The 22,742-nt window shown below is 32.7% G+C and overlaps 1 protein-coding gene across 2 annotated transcripts in view; it reads left to right on the forward strand.

The window, feature by feature from the left end:
• LOC123532271 (secretin receptor-like) overlaps positions 1 to 22,742 on the forward strand; it is a 388,099-nt gene that overhangs the window by 97,583 nt on the left and 267,774 nt on the right. For both annotated transcript variants that reach the window (XM_053518737.1, XM_053518735.1), the window contains exon 2: positions 21,089 to 21,873. In XM_053518737.1, coding sequence (XP_053374712.1) covers positions 21,781 to 21,873 — 93 coding nt within the window. In that variant the 5' untranslated portion in view covers positions 21,089 to 21,780. The remainder of the gene's footprint in view (positions 1 to 21,088; positions 21,874 to 22,742) is intronic.

Here is a 22,742-nt window from a genome sequence, read left to right on the forward strand (position 1 = left end):
TGCCAAACTTGGTGGAAATGAACATGTTTTAAAAATTTCACTCAAACTATGGGCGAGTAGCTTTAATGCCCGAACGTAATTGCAAGTAGACACGTGCTACAATGCTAGAACTATAGAATCATGTTTAAAACTTCAGAATTTTTGAAAGTGTTACATCTTCCTGGACTTCTTTTCTTGATCCTAAGATATATTTAAATACAATGACAATTCTTTAATATCATAATAAACATGTTTATTTGATGTTCAATTTATCTATAAAGCACACTGTGCTTAAGTGAAATACAATTAAACCTTAATAAATTCAGGCATTTAAATTAATAAGATCATTTTATAATAAGTGGTCTGTATCTGACAATGCTACAAAAATATGAGCTATCTTTTAAACAAATTAGGTGGCACTATTACATGTAAGTCTCTACCAGTAAGGCAAATACCTTCTACCGAGAATATCCATATACTTTTTCACTTATTGCAACTCTTTCATTTGCTTCTTCTCTCCCTCTTTACCTTATATGAACAATCCAATGATATGGTCACTTATAGTAAATGTAGAAAATCAACGAACAGTGTTTTATCAAGAATTGGTAACAAATATATCATATATACATTTACTCTAAAAATGTTATTGGTATGTACGTTAGATTGTCCGCTTAGCTCAGTAGGGAGAGCGTTGGTCTACAGATCGCAGGTCGCGAGTTCGATCCCCGGGCGGGGCGTATGTTCCCCGTGACGATTTGATAAAAGACATTGTGTCTGAAATCACTCGTCCTCCACCTTTGATACTTCATTTTTCGAAGTTGGCAGTTACCTGCGGAGAACAGGTTTGTGCTGGTACAGAATCCAAGAACACTGGTTAGGTTAACTGACCGCAGTTACATGACTGAAATACTGTTGAAAAACGGCGTTAAACCCAAAACAAACAAACAAACAAACAAAATCTATAAACCTAGCAGCTTTCCGGCGCAAATAATGATACGGTTTATGGTGGTAGTATTTTCTAAAATGCTTCATTCAATTTGAAATTCCATGCTTTTCAGAAACTACGCAAAATTTAGGACCCTAGCATTATTGACATCTGTTAACAAATTATTGCAGGAAATTTCATTACATTGATTAGTATTTTTACAGCAACACTCAATTTTTCCAAACTTACGATAAACGCAGTGACAATGCTTCAACAATCTAAAATTTCATTAAATTTTAAAGCACTGTAATATCTTATAACTTACCTGATTTTGTGGCTAAACGCTTTTCTTCATTCAAAGAAAACTTTTGCGTCAGTTAATAAAAGTATAGTTTGAATGCCTGGAAAACCATTATTTTTTTCAAATGTGGATTTATACAAGCATTAAAATTTGCAAAAATGTAATTTCGATCTCAACTGAACAAAGAAGAATCCTACTTTATTCGATAACTATTTACAAATGAGGAAACTCTGTTCTGATACTAACTTCTGCCAGATAATGAATTTGGTTTATGGCCATCTGGTTATATGTGCCTTTCCACCGAAGGACACGCCACTATGTACCCATAACTATTTTAACTGTTATCAACATCCATACATCAAAACATATGTAAGCTGATATATTGTATTGTCATTTATTTCACATTTAAATGCGTACGTGTAATTGACTGAACTAAGATAGATTTTCTACAATTTTACAGGATATATAAGTAAGAATACACGTAATACTCCAAAAGAGGGCGTGGCAGTGTAAAGACCACTTTGCAGTGACACTTATTTATGCTAAACAATGGTATTTCATGATATGCACTTCTCAATCAGGTACAATGACAGTTATGGAACGGTTTCACAATAGCCGATATAGATTTCTAAATTTCAAGAATATACAGGTGCTAGCGCTAAAAAGACTTGTCCGAAGTCGAAAGAAGAAAAAACTTTGATTTCTTCACAGAATATTAACCCTTCTTTGCGACTCTGTTACTAAAAGTTTATTCGTGCGCAAATACAACCAACATGTCTGCGGCAGAAGATAAGTCGGCAGCAAGCGGTTTCGTCAAATCAGTACAAACTACAAAATATTAGTAACATATCGACTAAACTGACGGGGAAAGCAAGAGTTATGGATGCTATAAGTAAAGTAGTATAATGCATTGTGGCAGGGCCGCGTAAATGCAGACCCCGAGTTTGATTATTTCAAAAAACTCCAGTCTGACATAAAACACGCCGTAATTTATCAACTCGCACAGGCTCTAAAGAGATATAATAATAGCAATTATATAGACAAGATCCCTAGATATAACGGAAGACTTATATTATGTTAACTGTGATATCCCATTCCTTGAATATCTGTCTCACGTTATAACACAATGTCAATAAGTGCTGTTACGACGAGAAATACATTTCACTGAACTAGTTTGATTACTTACTGATAATTACATTACAAGTATCAAATGGCTAAAAGCAAGAATTGTTTGCTTTAGAATTACTCAGAGATATGACTGAGACCGAGTATTTATCAAATTCTTATGGCTTCCATATGATTACATTATAGACTGTTTGTTTTTGATATCAGAGAAATACACTTTTGAGAGAGCGTAAATCAAATTGACATGGAAGCAGTAGATATAGTTGTAAATGATACTGCGGTATACATCAACGCATTATTGCTGATATGCCATCATAATTATATATATATTTTTCACCTATGTACCTTTATATGCATGCATGTGTAATAGTTATATGCACCATATGGTCTCCCGAGTGGAGGAAATAAAGAATCAGTTCAGCTCAGTTTATACTTAAAACTGCCTGCATTGTATGTATAAACAATTTATAGGATAACATTGAAATGCAGAAAAACCTTCGGTTGAGAAAATCATCTGGACAAAGATTTGCATCAGTCATTGCGTAAACATTAACCATCAAACATTTCCATTAAAATAGAAATTATTTTATGCAAATTGAACATCTGTCATTATTTTGGTGCTGTTTTATCAGAAAATTGAGAAATATATTTTCCGTATGACAATATGATAAACATCTAAATTTACTTTGTCTTTAGTTTGTAAATATTTGTTGTAAGAGAATTTATGGAGTAAACTTATTCCTACATCAAGAGGCAAAAAGCAGTCAAACATTTAGATGTTCAAGAAAATGTAGTTTTTTTACATTTTGACGATTTCATTCAACTTAATTTTTTATTAACGTTTAGGAATCATTCTGCTCTTTAGAAATACGGTTTCAAAAATACAAAACACAAATCAATATATTTACCAGTTTCACAAGCAGGCACATAATTATGTAGACAAGTAGAAAATTCCTGTTTCTGTATTCATAATGATATACATTGTATTGATATGTAAAACATTAAAGCATGAACAGGTGTAGAAAGTTTTCTTTCATTACGATTGAAATATTACATGGTGAGGTACAAGCAGTTGTTGTTGATGTAATCGTTGAATTGTTAAATAATCAGTTTCGCTTATAATGTGTTCTGTCTAAAAACAGGTGGTAAGATTACAATTATATTAAATGAAGTAGTCCGTAGCATGTTAAATGTTCAATATAAAGAAGAGTGAATAACGCTTAAATCATAATCTTAAAATGTCAAATTTATGATTTTGTACCCTATATTGGTATATCTGTTTTAAATTTAAGGATTTTTCATGATTATTTACATCATGATATGTTCTGATTAAAATGTAAACTGTCTACATTCATACACTAAAATCATACACTACTGTTGGGCTTCGTTTTCTGATGGATGTGTTCTCGAAACGTGGATTTTCCTAGTGGAACTTTGCCAGTGCTTTAGATAGATTTTTTAGCAGTTCCTAACCTTTACATTTAACGCTAGTGTGACGTGAAACTAAATTTTTGATATGTACCTTGAAATAGTTATCCATTGTTAACACTTGAATTCATGTAATTAATCGTTGTTCACGGAAGTTACGTGTTACAGTATCATTTTAACCAATAACGAAATTAAGAACAAAATGAATGTAACTTTTGCTAATAACTCTGAGAGTTTTTGACTACATTTTTTTAGTATTTAATTAAGTATTGCGTAAAAACCTCGCCTGAATATCTGTTGTATAATATTGATTTTTAAGCTTTCACAATACCTTTGTTTTATTTACATAAACGAAATACAATCCTAATTTATAATAGTCATTACTTGTGGAAAATAAATGGAGTAAAATAACCCGGGTTAAGTGACAGAACCGATTCTATTACAATCATACTGATTCAATGATTGTTTGATGAAAAAATAATTTAGATTATTTTAAACGCTGCTGTTTTATATCATCAACATCAGCATCATGATATATTATTTCATCAGAACGTTTAAAAAGTGTTACAAAGGAATATGCAATTTATCGTTACTAACATCACATTTTTCGGTGTATTCTCATGTTTAATAAAAGCAAGGATAAATATCCAACAGGGAAAGCCACGTTCTAAAAACGCAGCCTCCCCAAACGCCAACCCTGTACGCGGACGCGCACACAACTAACACACACACACGCACGCACACCACACATACAAAGCAAACACACAAGGACAAAACAAACAAAAAAAGGAACATATTGGGGCACCGCCTTGGAACGGTCAGTAGCAAAACCACTATCGGGGAGCTTAAACCTCACTCTTACCCCCACCACGTTCCAAAGTCAGTGTATATAAGACATAGGAACCGCGTCGTCATACACTGAACGAACTAGTTTTATTGTAATCGACAAATTGACAATTTCTGATAACGTACTCATGTCCTTTATCAAGGTATCATTTGACCAGACATTGCATTAGTGTCCAATAGCAAATTTACTTTCGTCTCGATGTTTAACATAACATAAAAGACAAGTTAGCTAGTTAATCACTTTACATTTCATTGGTCGTAAAATATGAAAAAAAAACGTTTATTTTATCTTTTATGGTTTAAGTCAATGACGAAATACACCGTTTATAAACTTATATAACGTTAATTAATTAAAAATTCATTAATTATGTCATTTCATATTGGGTTTCTTCAATTTTTCAAATATTTATAATTCGTTTGTGAAATACAACGTATTTCAGACAAAAAGAAATCGTAGGTATAAAGAACATTTGTCACCAGTCAAATTGATTCTTCCGAATAAAATACTTGACTGTATAAGATAATACCATCCACGGTTGAAAAAGATCTTGTGAGGAAGCTATCTAGCTGTTATACTGTACGCATTCCTTGTATAAATGGCTACGGTATTTATGGAAGACATTGTAAAATATTAACAAATTTTGCAATGAGCCGTACTGCGGTAATTACAGACAGGTATTGGAAATAAAATGTTTTCTAATTTATACTTATAGGAGAGGCTTACAGCCAAATGTCTCGTGAAGAATTATATCAAGTAGATTAAAAATGAACTGTTGTTTTGCGCTGCACATACTAATGAATTTTAAGAGTTACGAGACAGTAATTGTGTTACAGGAATTAAATTGTAGATTTATTAAGACTCCAAACAGTTTATTTCTGTTCTTTGACGAAGAGGTTGCATTCTTGTAAACAAATTAAGCTTACACAGTAATGAAATTATTTCAGCACAGAAGTATTCATTTTGTTGTTATCATATAAAAATAAAGTTTGCAAGAATGATGCAAGAACGTCGCTAATACATTTTGTTTCGGTACATGTCCAGTTTCATGACGATGTCTTACATGTATCTAATATTTTAGCATTTGAATCTAGACGTTACAAGTATTGAACATTCGCTGTAACATGTTTAATATAAAATTATAAATATTACATTTAAGGTGAATAAGATTACGAGAATAACTGATGTTTTTTATTACATCAAATTATCCGTGGCTTTTTTTCTGCATAAATATTAAATTTATTACTTCTTCAATTATTCAACGGATCTGAACAACTTGAAACTATAACTCGAATTCCAAGGGGGTCGATCGTTTTACTTCGAGATAACCGAAATTCGACTTAAAATGATGTTTTTGCACGTGGTTTCCAGACTGGCCTTGAATATGTCTCCGAGATAACCGAAATTTGAGATAAGAAAGTTCGAGATATTGAGTTTCAACTGTATGTATTAAATAACAAGCGTTTCAAGACATTTCAATTAAATTGAATAAAAACCACATTCCACGGAAACATAGTATTACTATGTTTTGCATTTTAGTTTGTTATTCCGTGTATGTCACAGAAGAGGAAACAAATATTTATCTTAAATTTATTAAATATGAATAGCCTAAAAATTTTGAAAAAAAAAAACTCGGGTGATATAGGACTTTTCCATGTGTGTGCATGAACACACTGCCTCCCTACATATTGTGTTGATGTGTTTATATTAAGTAAGCTCGGAAATAGATAAAGACGGACGACATACATATACGTTAAGCTTTGTTTTATACTTGACGTATGAAATATGAAATATTAGTTCCTGTTGCTACATAATCGGTGACCATTTAAACTTTCAAATTAAATTTGCATGATGTAATTACAATACTTAATCTTTGTCGTTTTGTTCGGAAACAACCTTCGTTATGTCCTTGTAAGGCACCAGAACACAATCTCTGAAACAAAGTTATCAATTGTATAAAGGATCCTTTTAGATAATGGATAAATTTACACATTTGAATGATCACAACTTGCCATTACATCGAAATCGGATAAGATTTCCACGCAAATGCTACAAATTGCTTTTTCAGGGGGAATTTTAACGAAGACAGCACGCATCAAAGAACTTTTCCATATTCTTGCAGAAAACAAATATTCCGCTCTTTGAAGTTTGTTTTCTTGATAAAAAAGTTTATATAACTGAGCTCACCAATAGTTATTTTTTTTAATTGTTTAGACCCGTATGACTATTAGAAATACTCTCGTAACAAAACTAAACATTACGAATACTTTAACGATTTTATTGACTTCCGGTTTATTTTTGAACTCATCCGATGCATACGCTGTCACGGATATCAATATCTGGTTCAATATAGACGCAAATAGTTTTTCAGAAATTCATAAGACATTTATAAAATAGTAGTTAAGGAATTGGATAGAAAGCTTTGCTAGTTGTCCTCTCCTTGAAAGTAAATATTAGGAATTTGTAAAGGATACCCTTGCATCTTATCATCAACTACACATATAACCAATATAAGAATGATACAAGTCTCTATATTACCGATCAAGTTGAGAATTATTGTACTAAGGAACTGCAACTTCACAAGAAATGTAATGTGACTGACAAAGACGTTTGTGGTAAGTGTGGTAAAAAGTCGACGTACAATGTGTGGTCACCTTGAAAATATTTTCTTTTCTGTTTTGGAAGTAGAGGTTTTAAACAAAACTTACGATATCAACATTAAAAACAACAATTTGACCGTTTTCCTCTAATCATTTTATCATCACTACCGATACCATACTCTCTGAAAGAAGACCAGCATTGACATGGCCGAGTGGTTAAGGTCGCTGACATGGACTCACGTTCCCCTCAACAATGTGGGTTCAAGCTTCACACAGGGTGTTGAATTCTTCATGTGAGGAAGCCATCCAGCTCGCTTACGGAAGTTCGTTGGTTCTACCTAGGTGCCCGCCCTTGAATAAATAATGCACAGATGAGCAACTGGGGTCTTCCCCCACCATCAAAAGCTGGATAGTCGCCATATGAGATAATATGTTGTCGATGCGAAGTTTGACCCAACAAAAACGAAGAAAGTAAAGCAACTGCCAGAAATTTTATTACACACATTAACTTTCAAACACCTCCAGCGGCAGTTTTTTTGCTTCAAGACGGCGACTGCTGCTAGAACATATAAGACACATAAGATGATTTAGTGGGAAGTGAAGCCCAATACATTTAAATTTAAATTTAAATAGAACATTACTTTGCCAATTATTGGAGCGATTATAGATATTTTGTATAGCCTTAAATAAAGTAATTCTGAAATCCGCACCATTCAAATTTAAAAAATGACGGAATATGGTTATGCCATCAATTTAATTGGATATAAAAGTATAGAAACACAGAAATACCAGAGTGTGATTGTTTCGCAGAGAGGATAAAAGTCTTAAATCACTTAAAAAGAAATATTTTGATCAGTAAATCAGTTTGGTACTTTAAACAACTCTTTACTACATCTAAAAGAAGCTAGGCCTTGTCATCGTTTAACATACATGTATACGTTGTCTAGATTGCTGACAATTGATCGTTGCTTTTAGTTTCCATATTTTTGTTTGTTGATGGTTCGTGACGTGTGTTTTATCTTAAAAGTTGGTAGCATCTATAAGAAAATCACCGGGAAGTACATGATGCAACCATCTAAACATTGTAGCTGAACATGTTCCTGGGAGGATATAAATGTACAACACCCCTTAAGTATCCTAGCACTTTAAGCGGGACTGGTGTGCATAAACATGAATGTATGCTCGTGAAGGACGTTTCAAGCATCCTTTAAAAAAGAATATTGAACTGACTACAAGAGCAGTTAAATTAAAATGTAAAGTTTTCCTGTCGAATTCCACCTATTGTGTACATTGCATTGTAAAAACTATCATTTTATTTCATAGTCTTTGCAAAATATGTCTTATCTTGTTTACAGCAACTATAGTTTTCCGGAAATTGCTTGCAAACGCGGCAAGACGTCTGAGCGACATACACCGACATTTAGTATCATTCGACGATGGAGGCGGAAATATACAATGCTAACATTTTATAAGCACTGCTAGTCTATTTATGACAGATGTAATATGAACCTTATCACTGGACCCCATTGAAAATCATACTGTTGTTAAATTCTGAAAAAAAGGTTGTATCAAACATCTGAAACGTTAAATTATTCAAAATTATGATTTAAAATTAGCGTGAATTGTGCGGTTCACTGTGATCGTGGTTAAAAAAGGACATGGACCTATATATTTTATTTCACCACATTAAAGGCCGTATGTTTATTAACAACTGTGCGAAGTTTCATCAAAATCTGTATTGTAGAAAAAATTCTATTCGCGATAATGTTATGACAGTTATGATTTTCCTATAGACTCCCATTTTGAAAAATTGCATAAGGTCCGAATTTTTCTAATCAGTCTAGCAAGAACCTATCTTTTTATTTGCAGAGTTTTCTAAGTATATTCTGAAGTTTTGAAAAATCAGAGTTTAATAGAATTCTACATTGTAGAACAAATTTCGATCCGGACGTGCAGAACCACCTTAAACTGGTTAACGTTATGGTTTAATTTAGCGCGTTCTGTTTGTTAACATCCACTAAATGCATATGGAAACTATTGCTATCAAATCAGCCTTCAATTCTGCGATTTGTTGTGTTGATGTGTTGCGGATGCTTATTTCTGATGTGCATTACTCTGTTAATATTGATATGTATGCAAAGAGCCGACAACATCTGTATGCGAAATTAACAATAACATTTTTTGTATATGGACCATTGGATAAAATAACTTAAGTAAGATGTGACCAATAAGATTTTCTACTAAAATTATAATGGTATATAATTATGAGAATATAAGCCATTAAATGTATCTTTATTGATCTTATAGTTTGATTAAGTAGACTATAATGACTTCTTGAGAAATCTTCTACTGACAGTTTATTCCAGGAACGTTCAATATGTCGTATGGAATGCAATATATGTCCGTCATGTATCAAGCAAGTGAACATAAACATAGGGAAGAATATATTTGTAATACAAAAATCCTCAAAAGAAACATAAAATATAGCTGTCAAAAATGAGCTTCAAAAGACATACATGCATATATAAATGTGTCACTTATCTTGAAGTTTTGAGTGGCTACTTTTTCTACAAAACAACATCAGTATTATTTAACATCTTTTTTATTATTTCCAGGGTAGACTGTGTTCGTTCTAAGGCGGTGCTCCATTGCATTCCTTTATGTCGTTGTTTTCTATTTGTCCTACTTTGTCTACGCTTGTATGTGTATTCATGTATGCCTATCCATTACACATACATAAGAGGCACTGCGTTGTGGTTTTGTTTCGGAGTTCTGCGTAGCGTAGGTATACATCAGGATATACCTACTTCTGTTACACGTTCATTTTACCCTGCAATTACGAAACGAAACTAGAAGCATATATAGTTTCTTAAAATCCTCAAGAGACGTTCCTATTTACAGCCAAACGTCACAAAAGGTGATAGGCCTTTACTAGTTGGGAAAATAGCACAATATATTAATATGGACTACACTCGAGCGGACACGGAGGCAAATCCGACGAATTATTACCATCATGCCTGAAAACCGTAATGAGGATTAATCATTCTCAGACAAAACGTTTTTATTATAAATGATTCATTCTAAACATTTAGCGATTATAAAGTGTATTTAATCTGAATGCACTAGCAATCTAATCTAATATTCGTACATGTAAAGACTTGTGACTTTTGCATTAATGCCTTCTATATTTCAATAATAGGACAAAGGTGACGTCACAGTACTTGTGATGTTGGACCTGTCGGCTGCATTCGACACCATTGACCATAACACCCTTCTTCACAGACTCAAATTTAATTTTGGATTTGCCGATAAATCCCTTCAATGGGTGTCATCATATCTAACAGACCGCTACCAAACAGTATGCATCGATGGCAAACTCTCTGAACCAGTCCTTATGAAATTCAGTGTTCCTCAAGGATCTGTTCTAGGCCCAAAATTCTACACGATGTACACAAAGCCAGTCGGGTCCATCTGTAGAAACCACGGTCTAAACCACCACTTTTATGCTGATGACTCCCAACTCTATATATCGTTTAAACCAGTTGACCAAGCATCAAAGGCAGCCACAATCACACGAGTTGAACAATGCCTGAAAGAAATCATCTCATGGATGAATTCAAACATGTTAAAATTGAATGCAGACAAAACTGAAGTAATTCTTTTTTCGGGTCAAAAACACTCCAAACATGTTGAAAATCTAGAACTGAAAGTTGGCGAATCGAGCATAAGACCATCAAAAACTGTTCGAAACCTTGGTGCTACGCTTGATTCGAACATGCACATGGACCATCATGTTAATTCTGTGACTCGAACATGCTACGGTCAAATACGACACGTTGGTCATATTCGACCATATTGACAACTGAAGCCACAAAAACCCTGATAAACTCGCTTGTGACCTCACGATTAGATTACTGCAATGCTCTTTTGTACGGCGTGCCAAAATCAACAACGAGCAAACTGCAAAATGTCCAAAACACAGCTGCACGTCTTATTACGAAAACAACCCGTTTTGAACATATAACACCAATCCTTAAAGATCTTCACTGGCTTCAAATACAAGATAGAATCAAATACAAAATTCTCATTCAAACATTCAAGGCCTTGCATGGACATTCGCCTGTGTATATGAGAGACTTACTGGAGGTGTACGTGCCAACTAGAAATCTGAGGTCAACAAATGCAGCAACAACCCTTGTGCCACAAAAAAGTCGACTGGTTACCTACGGGGATAGAAGTTTCAGGGTTGCCGCCGCAAAACTATGGAACTCTCTCCCTGACAATCTCAGAAAAGATTCATCACTTAATTCATTCAAAAGAGCTCTCAAAACACACCTTTTCAAAATTTTCTACAACACATAGATACCAACTGTGACTGTTTCTACTCATAATAAATATGTCATTGTTATTTTTGTAATACAGAACTACAGCAAGTCATTCGTCGCTGACGAAGGTCTCTTAACTGTACAATTCATCATGTAATTAACTAAATTGACAATCCATCTTTTATTTCATCATGTCACATTTTAAGGGTTATGACGTTCTATGTGTGTGTTTTTCGCAAGACTTGAGTTTCACTTGAAATGTGTGTTATTTCTTTCTAAAACAGTACATGATGGCACCATTTACCGGGAGGTTGAACCACTATATGCAGCCCGTCTGGGCGTACCAGATGTTTAAAGCACTGGTATTGTCAATAGGGGTAAAACGACCTCAGGGGTGGGGGGTGCGGTCATGGCTGTTTGTTATAATAAGGCTGTAAATATTATCATTGTTCATTTATGATATTGTTGTTATTTTTTATTATTATGTACAACGCCATTGAAAATATCATTTATAAAAAAGGCGTTTAATCAAATTGTTCAGTTTCAGTTTTGTGATTGCATATGTCACGTTTTGTTATTTTCGTACATATCTGCGATGTGTCACATGTTTAATTGTAAAGCGCCTTTGAACGTATATTACATATGAAAAGGGCGCTCAACAAATCTGGTATAATAATAATAATAATATTTCCCCTCAATAAAAGTTATCACAGCCTTTACCTGCCGCAACTCAAGATAGCTAACATTGCGACAATATATCAATTTACCCGCTCAAGCTGTCACTTCCTACATGATACTTTTAAAAGCCAATATTATTTTCTGACACACCTACTGTTATATATACATGTATCTGTATTCATTCCGGAAGATTCTCCAATTCTGAACCAGTATTAATCAACGTTTAAAGCCTGAAAAATTGACTTAAAAATTATACTTTTTTCTTGCTCCGCCGTTGTTGAACTGGAATTATAGCAACGACACTTAGCGTGAACTTGCAATAGCTCTGATTTAATTCATCACTCCAAATCTACAATAAACAAAATTATGGGAACATGAATATTTGCAGTTTTCAAGTCAAGTCTAAGTTGCAGACTTGAAACATGGTTGAATACAGGTCCAGTGCTATGACAGAGATATAACTGTACTGAAGACCAGACTCTAAAGACCTGTCACTCGGTATTGATGACCAGAGATAGTGCATAAATTACTCGACTTCTTCGTGGAGAAGTAAATGACAGTTATTATTTGTTTGAATAATAAATTAAGTTTTCATTATGCAATTTATTCTGTTATATTATATGGCAATATGGTGTCACTGAGTTATGGAAAAACTTGTATACACGTAACATGAATACCGTCATTACACTATAATCTGACGATTAGGTATATTATCCAATTAAAATTCCCCAATCGCGTTTTTCGGCGTAGCTTTCTAAGCCAACTTTTGACCAACTTCAAAAACCAATTCACGTCAATTTAAAATTCTTCATCAAATAAAAACAGCGGAACTGGACAGAAATGAATACATGCCTACGTTTAATTGGCTGAAATCAATATATTATAATTTTAAAGTCCCGATACATTTTAAAAGAGTAATACATAGATACAGTAGATACTGTCTCTAATGACGTTTATCGGAGAAGCACAAAATATTACTGTAAACAGGAGGTATTTATACACGTAGTATTTGATTTATACCTGAATGATGATTGAATGATTGATTTTGGGTACACGAGTCTTGGAATTTCAAATTTAAGTAACTATTTATGTATAGTGTAGTTGAAAGTTCTGAGCTCGGCTATCTCCCTAAACATGTACATGCGGATTGATTTCCACCACTTGATTAAACCAAAACTAATAAATGCAAGTGTATTTTATGGCTTTTAATCGTAACATGCCGTCTATTTGCTGGTAAATCTACCGAAAAGTGTCAGAAATGCAGTATTAATTTAATATTGCACAGGAATAATGTAACTCTTTTGTAAAGCTCCATGTAAACAACACGCAGGAGACTGACATTTATAATGATTTTATTTAAACTTCATATTGTTAAAGACTACATCGCGAAAAAGTATGCACAGTATGATAGAATAACTTTATTATTATACTTCTTCATCTACTGCAAACCACCATTTTCAATACATTTAATCCCAACCAACACCGAATTTCTTTTTAAAGATATTCCTTGTTTGCAATTAACCTGTCAATCTATTGATTTCGTCCTCGTTGTCTTTATGTTTTACTTTTAAACTGCATTTTGTTGTGTAAATGTATATCATATACACATCACCCAGATACTATAACAAGGGATGGCGGTTGAGTGGAAATGCGTTCTTCCAGTGTTACTTTTCTTGTTGACTATATCCGTGTTGTTTTGTACCGTAATGAAGCTGAACAGCGCTCGAATCATGACTTTGCACAACTGGTTTTTTCCACTTACTGTTTAAAATTTGTACTCCTGTGTTCCTTTATGCGTTTGTTCCGACCTTGATGTCTTATTATTTTACGCTTACATCTGGATTTTGTCATTTCGCTTAACCACCATCATGGTTTCATAACATTAAACATCAACATCTGGAGGCACTATAAACATCTTAAAAGGAGAAGGTAGTTAGAAATTAGGACCTCAATAGAAGTTCCTGCCAAAATGGACAGTTTTGTGCAAACGTGAGACTTCACCGTCGTATAATAATTATTAGAATTAGAAAAGTCTGACGCATAACACTCTACATCACTTTATTTCAAGTTTCATATAGATTTGTTCCTTGTTCAACACTTCATATGAACAATCGTTGAGTCTGCTTTTAGTTGTCTTGGTAGCTTTTTATGCTTCTTATACTTTTTGTATTTCATTCAACTGTCTGTTTCTTTTTCTTCAAAATTTCTTATACACCATTCAATGGAATATTGCATGGTATTGAAACCTTTTGAAAGTTCTCCTTTTAGTTAGCTGCAAAAAGAGGAACTTCCTTGTGTAGCCTAAAGAACCATGCACATTTTGAAATTTCTTTGACGGTTCTGGCCAAGATGTAATTAAATTCCAGCCTAAATCATGACAGATACAGTGAAATTTCAACTTAAAAAATCTTGTTTCCAAACACGTTGAATTCATAAGTGGTATAGCCTAACAAGAACAAACTATCAGAAATAAATTTGCAACACTTTCGCCTTTACATTATACGTAATTATTCATAGTTTCCTTTACACATAAGTTTTGTTTCACTTTTAGCTTGAAATGATACGAATACGAGGATAAAGCCTTTAAAAGAATTTATCATATATTGCAATATAACATGTAAACTTCAATTTACTTTCCATGAAACGGATTCAATATGAGTAGGCCGATAATGATCCAAAGATAAAACGGCGAATGTGTCACATTTTAATGCATAGTTACTGTGTTAACATTCAAAATAGTCTGTCAATAGCTTGGATCTTAATTTATTCTGGATTTGTTAATTATCATTTGTTAAATGTTCACTGTTAGGTAAGCGTGGTATTAAATGTTATGGTATCATTATACATACTCTGTAGTTTGATCGAACAGTAACTATTCAGTGTTTTTTCTTCTATCATTCTTGATAAATGAACATTTTGTCGTACAGATATGCACATTCGTAAATAAATTGTCGTCATTTACACAAACTATTTTCTTACATGGGGATAAATGCACACAATTAACTGCAAAGACTCGTGATAATGTAACTGTAACACAAGCCGGCGTTTATGCTATTGTCGTATATGCTGCAATTCTGAAACAGTTTAAAATGCATAATTTGTGTTATGATTACATCTTTATCTATAGTCCTTTGCATTGGTCTAAATAAAATCACTTAAATTATAATAAACAAGTATTGTCTCGAATTCCTGCACTGACGTCATAATTTTTTATTCATAACAATGTGACATTGTACACAATTGAAATCCAAAACACTGGTAACGATTTCAAACAATTGACACAAATCTCCTTTAAAGTTGAATATATACGTTCACTAGTTTAAAACATTTTATATGCTATTTTCGTATAAACAACATTTATGTAATAATTTTAAGAACTGCTCTTTCTGCAAGGTTGCACGCGCAATACGACGTCATTATTTAAAGAAACATGAACAAACGGCGTCGTTGGAAAATTTCTTTCGAAATTGGACTCCAAAATATCAAAAAGAACATTAAATTATAGCTTTATCTATTTTTTCTGAAGGTAAAGATAATAAATAAAGTAAAAATAACTGAATGGATACGACTGTATGATGTTTTACTCTATTTAACGATATCTTGAATAGAAGCCAGGAACTAAGATTTTGTATGTATAAACTAAATTGGTACTTCGTGCAAACCACCCAAAATCGCTAGCGAAACTAAGAATTACTTCATGTAGAAAGAATTGACAATCCATTGTTATTTGCCAAGTTTTTTTCTCCAAAAGTAGGCGAGGAATTTGTGTAAAGCAATGAAATCTGTGACATTCTGTTATCTTTGATTAACGACCAAAATCTAAAAAGTTCAGGGTCAAATGTCATTGTAATGAGGACTGTCCGTAAAATTGATAGACATTATATGTGTTGTTTCTTATCTAAGTAAATTAATGTCAAGAAAGAAAAAAAGAAAGGAAGGACATATCTTTGTTTTTGATGTTTTGAAGTTTGATCATGGAGTGCTGTCATACACAATATTTGTTCAAACTTTAGCATGCACATATCTGTTTTTTAATAGAATATCAAGAAGCCTGTGCGCTTACATTTTGCTACAGCTTTGTAAAGAAGCATTTGTTCCGTTGATCATACCTTAAGTGTTTTGAGATGTCCAAAACTAGGAATGCGTTCTTTTCTGTAGAATGGTATAGTACAATTTCGCTTCAGCATCATCTGATAAAGTTGTTATTTTCCGTCAGACATTTGAAATGCCCCGGGAACCAGGATAATCACGATATTGATTAACAAATACAGAGATTGCAGGAGTGCTAATTATACAAAAATCAGTTTACAAATATTTTCCTTAAACTCTGTTGAAGATATTTGTAAAACAGAAAAAGTAACGTTAAACCTGACAAATAGTGTGTTACTAATTATAAAAGTTTCAACACAATTATGATTTCTTAGGAAATCAGTGCATTATAACTGTGTAAGATTGGCATATAAACATTTACGTACTTATAAATTAAAATTAGAAAAGAAATACTTTCTGTTTCTGTGGTAGTTCTTTTATTTATGTCAGATTGCAAACAAGTAATAGTATGATAAAATGCCATGGAAGATTTCGATTCTTAACATGTAAAAATTGAAAAGTATTACATTGTGTAGCTATGTTACAGGCTACATGATTAGTGTTTTATAAAATTAATATGTACAGACTGGAACTCATTTTCATTACGTTGTTTTTAATTTCTCTTAGTTTCTTTACACGACCTCTATCAAGTGCATGTACAAAATATATACTGTAGTTATAACGGTACATAAGTCGGTAGGAGTACAATTAGCGTAATATAAATTTTCTTTCGCTTGAAGACGAATACAGAACACATGACACCCGGCGATATACATTGTGTATATTCAGTTTTTTTTTAAAAAAACCCTAAATATTATCCAGAAAATAAAAAAGTCTGATTACATCGAAAATGCTCCAACGCTAAAGATGTCTGATTTACAAAGAAAACGAATTGATCACGTTCAAATGTAAACAAATGTCCGTTTCAGACAATTCTGCAAAGATGTGAATAAATCTTTCTGTTAACTTTAACCTTCACACATTTCCAATCGAAACGCAAGTATTATTTATATGCAAATAGAATGTCTGTCTGTTTACAAAATATTTCAGTATCTTATATTGTTAGCAGTATAATCCTGTTTTAATCGGACCACGAAAAGAGAGCAAAATGGAACAAACTGGATATGGCTTTAAAACAAAAACCGAGAGGTTGTTTTGTGTAAGAATCAATTGTTTCCGTTTACATCTAAGTAATTTCAGAATTCATGAAATGACGATAGCGTTGTTCACAGGTAACATACTTCCGATTTAGTTAATGGTATCGATTACTTGTCAAATCTAAATGGGTACTTTTGCTTTAAAGTTATTCGAAAATGCAATAACTTGTATCTGCCGTGCTTCAGTTATAATTGATTTGTAATCTGGAGTGTATTTTTGTAGTTTATTTCGGAAAACACAACCGCTTTTGATTTTCTGTTTATTTACAAGCATATCAATGTCCATCACTTGACGAAATAAATTACATATATTTTATTGACAAGTAATACTGCAACAACCGGGTATGGCAAATATTTCATTCTAGCAACTTGTAGTATACATTTATCATTATTTATTAAATACTGTCTTTACTGTGGTTTCTTTTGTGTTACATAAAGCGTTAAAAATTTTCACAGGTGTCATCAGTATTTCAGTTATATAACTATCGGTATTTGACCTTAACAATGTTCCTGGATTCTGAAACAGTACCAACCTATTCTGTGCAAGTAACTGCCAACATGTCCAAATGAATTAGAAGTGGAAGTCAAGTTATATCAGACATAATGCCTTCTATTAAATAGTCACTGAGGACAATCGTTTCTCACAGGGATTGAAATCAGGACCCTGTGACCCATAGAGTTGCGCCCACCCTATAGAGCTAAGCGGACAGTACGTGGAGATCCTGTTAATTCTATATTAGAAAAGTTACAGTTTTCTGCAAATAGCACAGGAATCAGAAGTTATATTTACGAAATGTCAAAATGCAAAATGAGTCAGTTTAATTGATTGACACAAATTCCTCTAGCAGGACTAATATTCTTATAGATTGGTCATCATTGTGTCTTACAGAAGTATTTAATAATGTTAAACTTAACAATGTTAATAATTGCTTAAAATTACAACATTGCTATTATAACTGTTGCTACGTACATTCTCATAAGAATCTTCTGTAATAGCGAGTATACGGATACACAATAGAACAATATTTGTTTCCTTTAATACTGATTGCCTATAATATATGGATGTCACTCGTTGTATATCATTCGATTAAAATGTGTCACATGATTTTCTATTTCATATAAAACAGGCTCCGACTGAGCACCACACAGTATGCAAGGGAATATCAATAGTGGAACAATTATATAATTATATCTACTGATACATGATGGAACTATACGATAACAGTGATACTACGTGTTTGAAAATAATCTGATACAAATGACAATTGTTTTACTGGGTTATAAAAGGCACGAAGTAGGCAGTTCCAGTGTAGTTGTTCCCAGTGATTGTAGATTTATTATTCAATCCCATCCTTAATTTATATATGTTCCTGTTATATTAATTCATTAAATAACCCAATCTTTATATTTTTGTCACTTCTGAATCAAACTATTAACAATGTATAACTATCTTGCACTTTCACACGGGAACAAATTGCATCATCCGCATAATCAATATTAACAATTACCCTGCTAAGTTTCTATAATGTACTTGTCCATCTTTCAATTTGGACTGTACCATGATTAACTGTTAAAACGGGTGCATAAACAGTGCAGGATGTGCAGGCTTGATCACGATGCATACTGGTCACGAAGGCAGAATCAATCTTGTCTAGTTAACTGCAATAAAAAGTATTATTAAATTTGTTTTTAAAATAGGAATTCGGTGTCCGTTCTTCAAGGTGCCAGTATTTATTGACCTTTCTTACAACAAATAGGTACGCAGACAACAGAATGCAGCAAATATTATTAACTGGTAAAATAGTGTAAATATTGCTATGTAAAAATGCATATAGGTAAATGGCATAATTTAAATTACTACGGCTTCAATAAGTTAATGAAATACACAACATTTTGTTATTGTAATGAGTTGTTTGCTGAATTACTGAACAACATATGATATTACGACTACACTTCATTATAGATAAGACTGCATTCAATTTAACATTGACAGGTGGCGGAAAAGTAAAAGTAAGATCATCCAAATGGAACGCAGATGGGTTTGCCATTAAGATTCAAACATAAAATCTAAAATATTGCAAATCATACTTAACGATGCGAAAAATCTCGTAATATTATCCGTTCTTGATGAACAAGCAGCCTGCGTTAAGATAAAAGTAGTACAAAATGCATGCATGATGATTTAGTATTACGTATCTATCAATGATAATTATGCTGACTTTTTAAATCGATGTACTATTGTTATAGATTTATATCTGCTAAAGAAATATATGTAAATATATATGTGTGTATGTTTTCCAAACAAAATGACAAACAATTACGGATGAATAAACTAAAACAAATGTAACACGAAATGACAATTCATTTTCGTATAAAATCTGAAGTTAGCAATCAATTTCACATATAAATAGAGACAGAGTAGTCATCTGGAAATATGAATAATCGAATATTGTGTAATTAACGTTCCGCAAGAACATTCATTTTACTATAACTTTATTGTTTGGCTTACATACATATTAAATATTGTCTATAATGTGTACGTTTATCTGCTGGGATATTTAGCATATTATTACATTGTATTATTACATTAAAACCTATAAAAATCGCCCGCCAATACTTTGTGCTATGGACTAATCTACATTTCAGCACAAGTGTGCTGAGGTATATTAAAAACTTAAAAATGTAACAATGTGATATACTTGTGATATTATATAATAGAACACCTATTAAATACCATGCTGGTGACAATTATGGGTCCTCAGTCCTCAGTCATTTGACCTCGAGCAGAAAGGTTTAGCCATTAACCATCAAGCCGTGCGTAGATGGTTAGCCCGACATTTTGAAAACAAAAATCAAAACAACAAATCGTAGAAAGAAGGAGTTGTTTTCCACGAAAATTGAACAGCATGTTAACATGTATATTACTCCACAATTCAGTCGTCAGTTTACTGATATACGCATTGAATTCCAGAAAAGGACCGAATAATGGGGCCATACTTTTTAGAGAGTTGAATGTGTTTAAAAAAAACTTCACTATTTTCAAAGAACTGATAAATATCTTCGTTTTGATACAATAATGTCCCAGTGCTGACATTTCACATAACTAGGTTAAAAATAGTTTTCAGCAATTGTTATTTTTATTTATTTACAAATTACATTCATTTTTAATGAGGGACAACTTTTTGGGAACATTTTAAGTACTCAGTCGACCGGGACAGTACAGTAAAACATGTACTGGACAAGTAGATTGCTGGTATAGATGTTGTTCGATTAATAAATACGTCTGTGGTTTTGCCATAAGCGCTTGACAATATACAAAAATAGTTCAGACAGAGTATACATTATTGTCGTAACTGTATTATTTTCTCTTAAAATACAGACAAACATATTCATTTATTCATCACTTCCTTGCATATGTTTTATTTCCATTACTTCTTGTAAAAATAAGTATATTGACGTACAAACTTCATTAGCGGTATGTGAAAATTGTAGTTTAATTACTTACATATTGAAATATGATATATTGGCAAGATTAACGGGCCCGAGTTCAGCAAAGGAAATTATTGCTATTTGATATTATCATATATCTGTATTTGCTCGATATTCCTACATAACAGTTTTTGTTTTTCATTTTCAGTGTGTTGCGTTTGAGATTCAGCAAAGAAGACTAGAGTGTAATAAATACGCCAGCAGACCTAGCAGATTCTCTTAATGGTAACAATAGCCGACTGAAATTTAGAAACACCTTTGGAAGTGATTCTGCTAATATATATATATATATATGGTTTTCGAACTGCCGATGTGTTTAAATAAATTGCAATAAACTGCGTCTAAATTTCTTAATAAAACAATGAAAGACATTACTAAAAACCTATCTTAATAACCTATGAAACTGTACTATGAGACTGGATTTAGATTTTAGTGCAATAAATTGGTAACGTTTCTGAATATTTTTGTACTATTGGAAAACGGAAGCTTTAGTCCGAGTAAGATACATCTAAAGTGGCAGATTTCGCAGCAGGATAATGGTTGATTCCTATATTATTGGACGAATGCCACTCTCGGTATTTCATTCAGAATTGGTTATCAAAACTTGATTGTTCTTTATGGGACCCATTAATTGTTTTAGGGAGATAAACAAAACGTTTAAACGGAAGGCAATCTGCTAAATCATACGTTAAGTCTAGAGTTAGAAACGTATGGCAAAATGTTTTGAAAACATTAGTATCGTATTAAGGACACATAAAAGGACTTTACTTGGCTTAGAAAACAGTAAGGTGAAAACAAATTATACTTACTGTTGAAACGGTAAATAGTGATATATCAGACATGAAGTTGGTTGTGACAATGGAATTGCTTCTGGTGATTCTAATGGGTGAAATAACGATGGGAATAGAAATTTACGATCTTCGAAACCACCAGGTAAGTATTTACCTAAACATTTGTAGAACTAGTCATTGTATGTTGTACAGTGATAACATGAAATTTGGTAAACAGAATCAACAGCTATTTTATTGACTGACTATTTCCATACAACAAAGATTTATACTAATTCAGAGAACATTTTGAGAACATGAACTAATTTATGCAGATGAAAAATGCAACAGATTTATATAAGAGAAGTCTTCAGATTTTTATTACGGGATATACACTGTATACCTGCAAATAACTACAGATATAACTGTAAATATGTCCCATTACTATATGTTACATAACATCATACAAATACTAAATTCGTGTATTTATTTGTTTGATTTATATAATATATTTGCAAATAATACTGAACGTTTTGAAAATGACGATATCAAAGGCTATATGCCGAAAAATAATATTTAAAAGAATATAGTGCTAAAGAGTATTACGCAATTCAGAAATTGTAAGTTAAACAGCATAATATTATGTGAATTACATGTACACATAATACTAAAATGTAACACAATAATATCGATTTTTTATTTACACTTTAAAAAACCGGGTGTATCCAAGATAAGAATTTAATATGTGACGGAAGTAACGTAACGTCGAAAAGACGTTTCCTTGCCGGGAGGTCTTTCATTAAGAAGTTAATATACGGCTTGGTTGTGCCTTCTTGCCATAATGGCACACCTAGTGTCATAATTGCCCGATGGCTTTAGCCCGAGGGTCATTATGAAACTAGGTGTGCCATTATGTAGAAGGCACAACCAGCCGTTTTTTGACCTTTTTATTATATACCTTTGCTTCATACTCATCTTGTTATTTTCATTTTACATAATCTTTTCGACAAATTTATGGGGTCTAAGCATCATTTG

This window comes from Mercenaria mercenaria, chromosome 11 (genome assembly GCF_021730395.1).
Source record: "Mercenaria mercenaria strain notata chromosome 11, MADL_Memer_1, whole genome shotgun sequence".
In the NCBI taxonomy this organism is placed as follows: domain Eukaryota; kingdom Metazoa; phylum Mollusca; class Bivalvia; order Venerida; family Veneridae; genus Mercenaria; species Mercenaria mercenaria.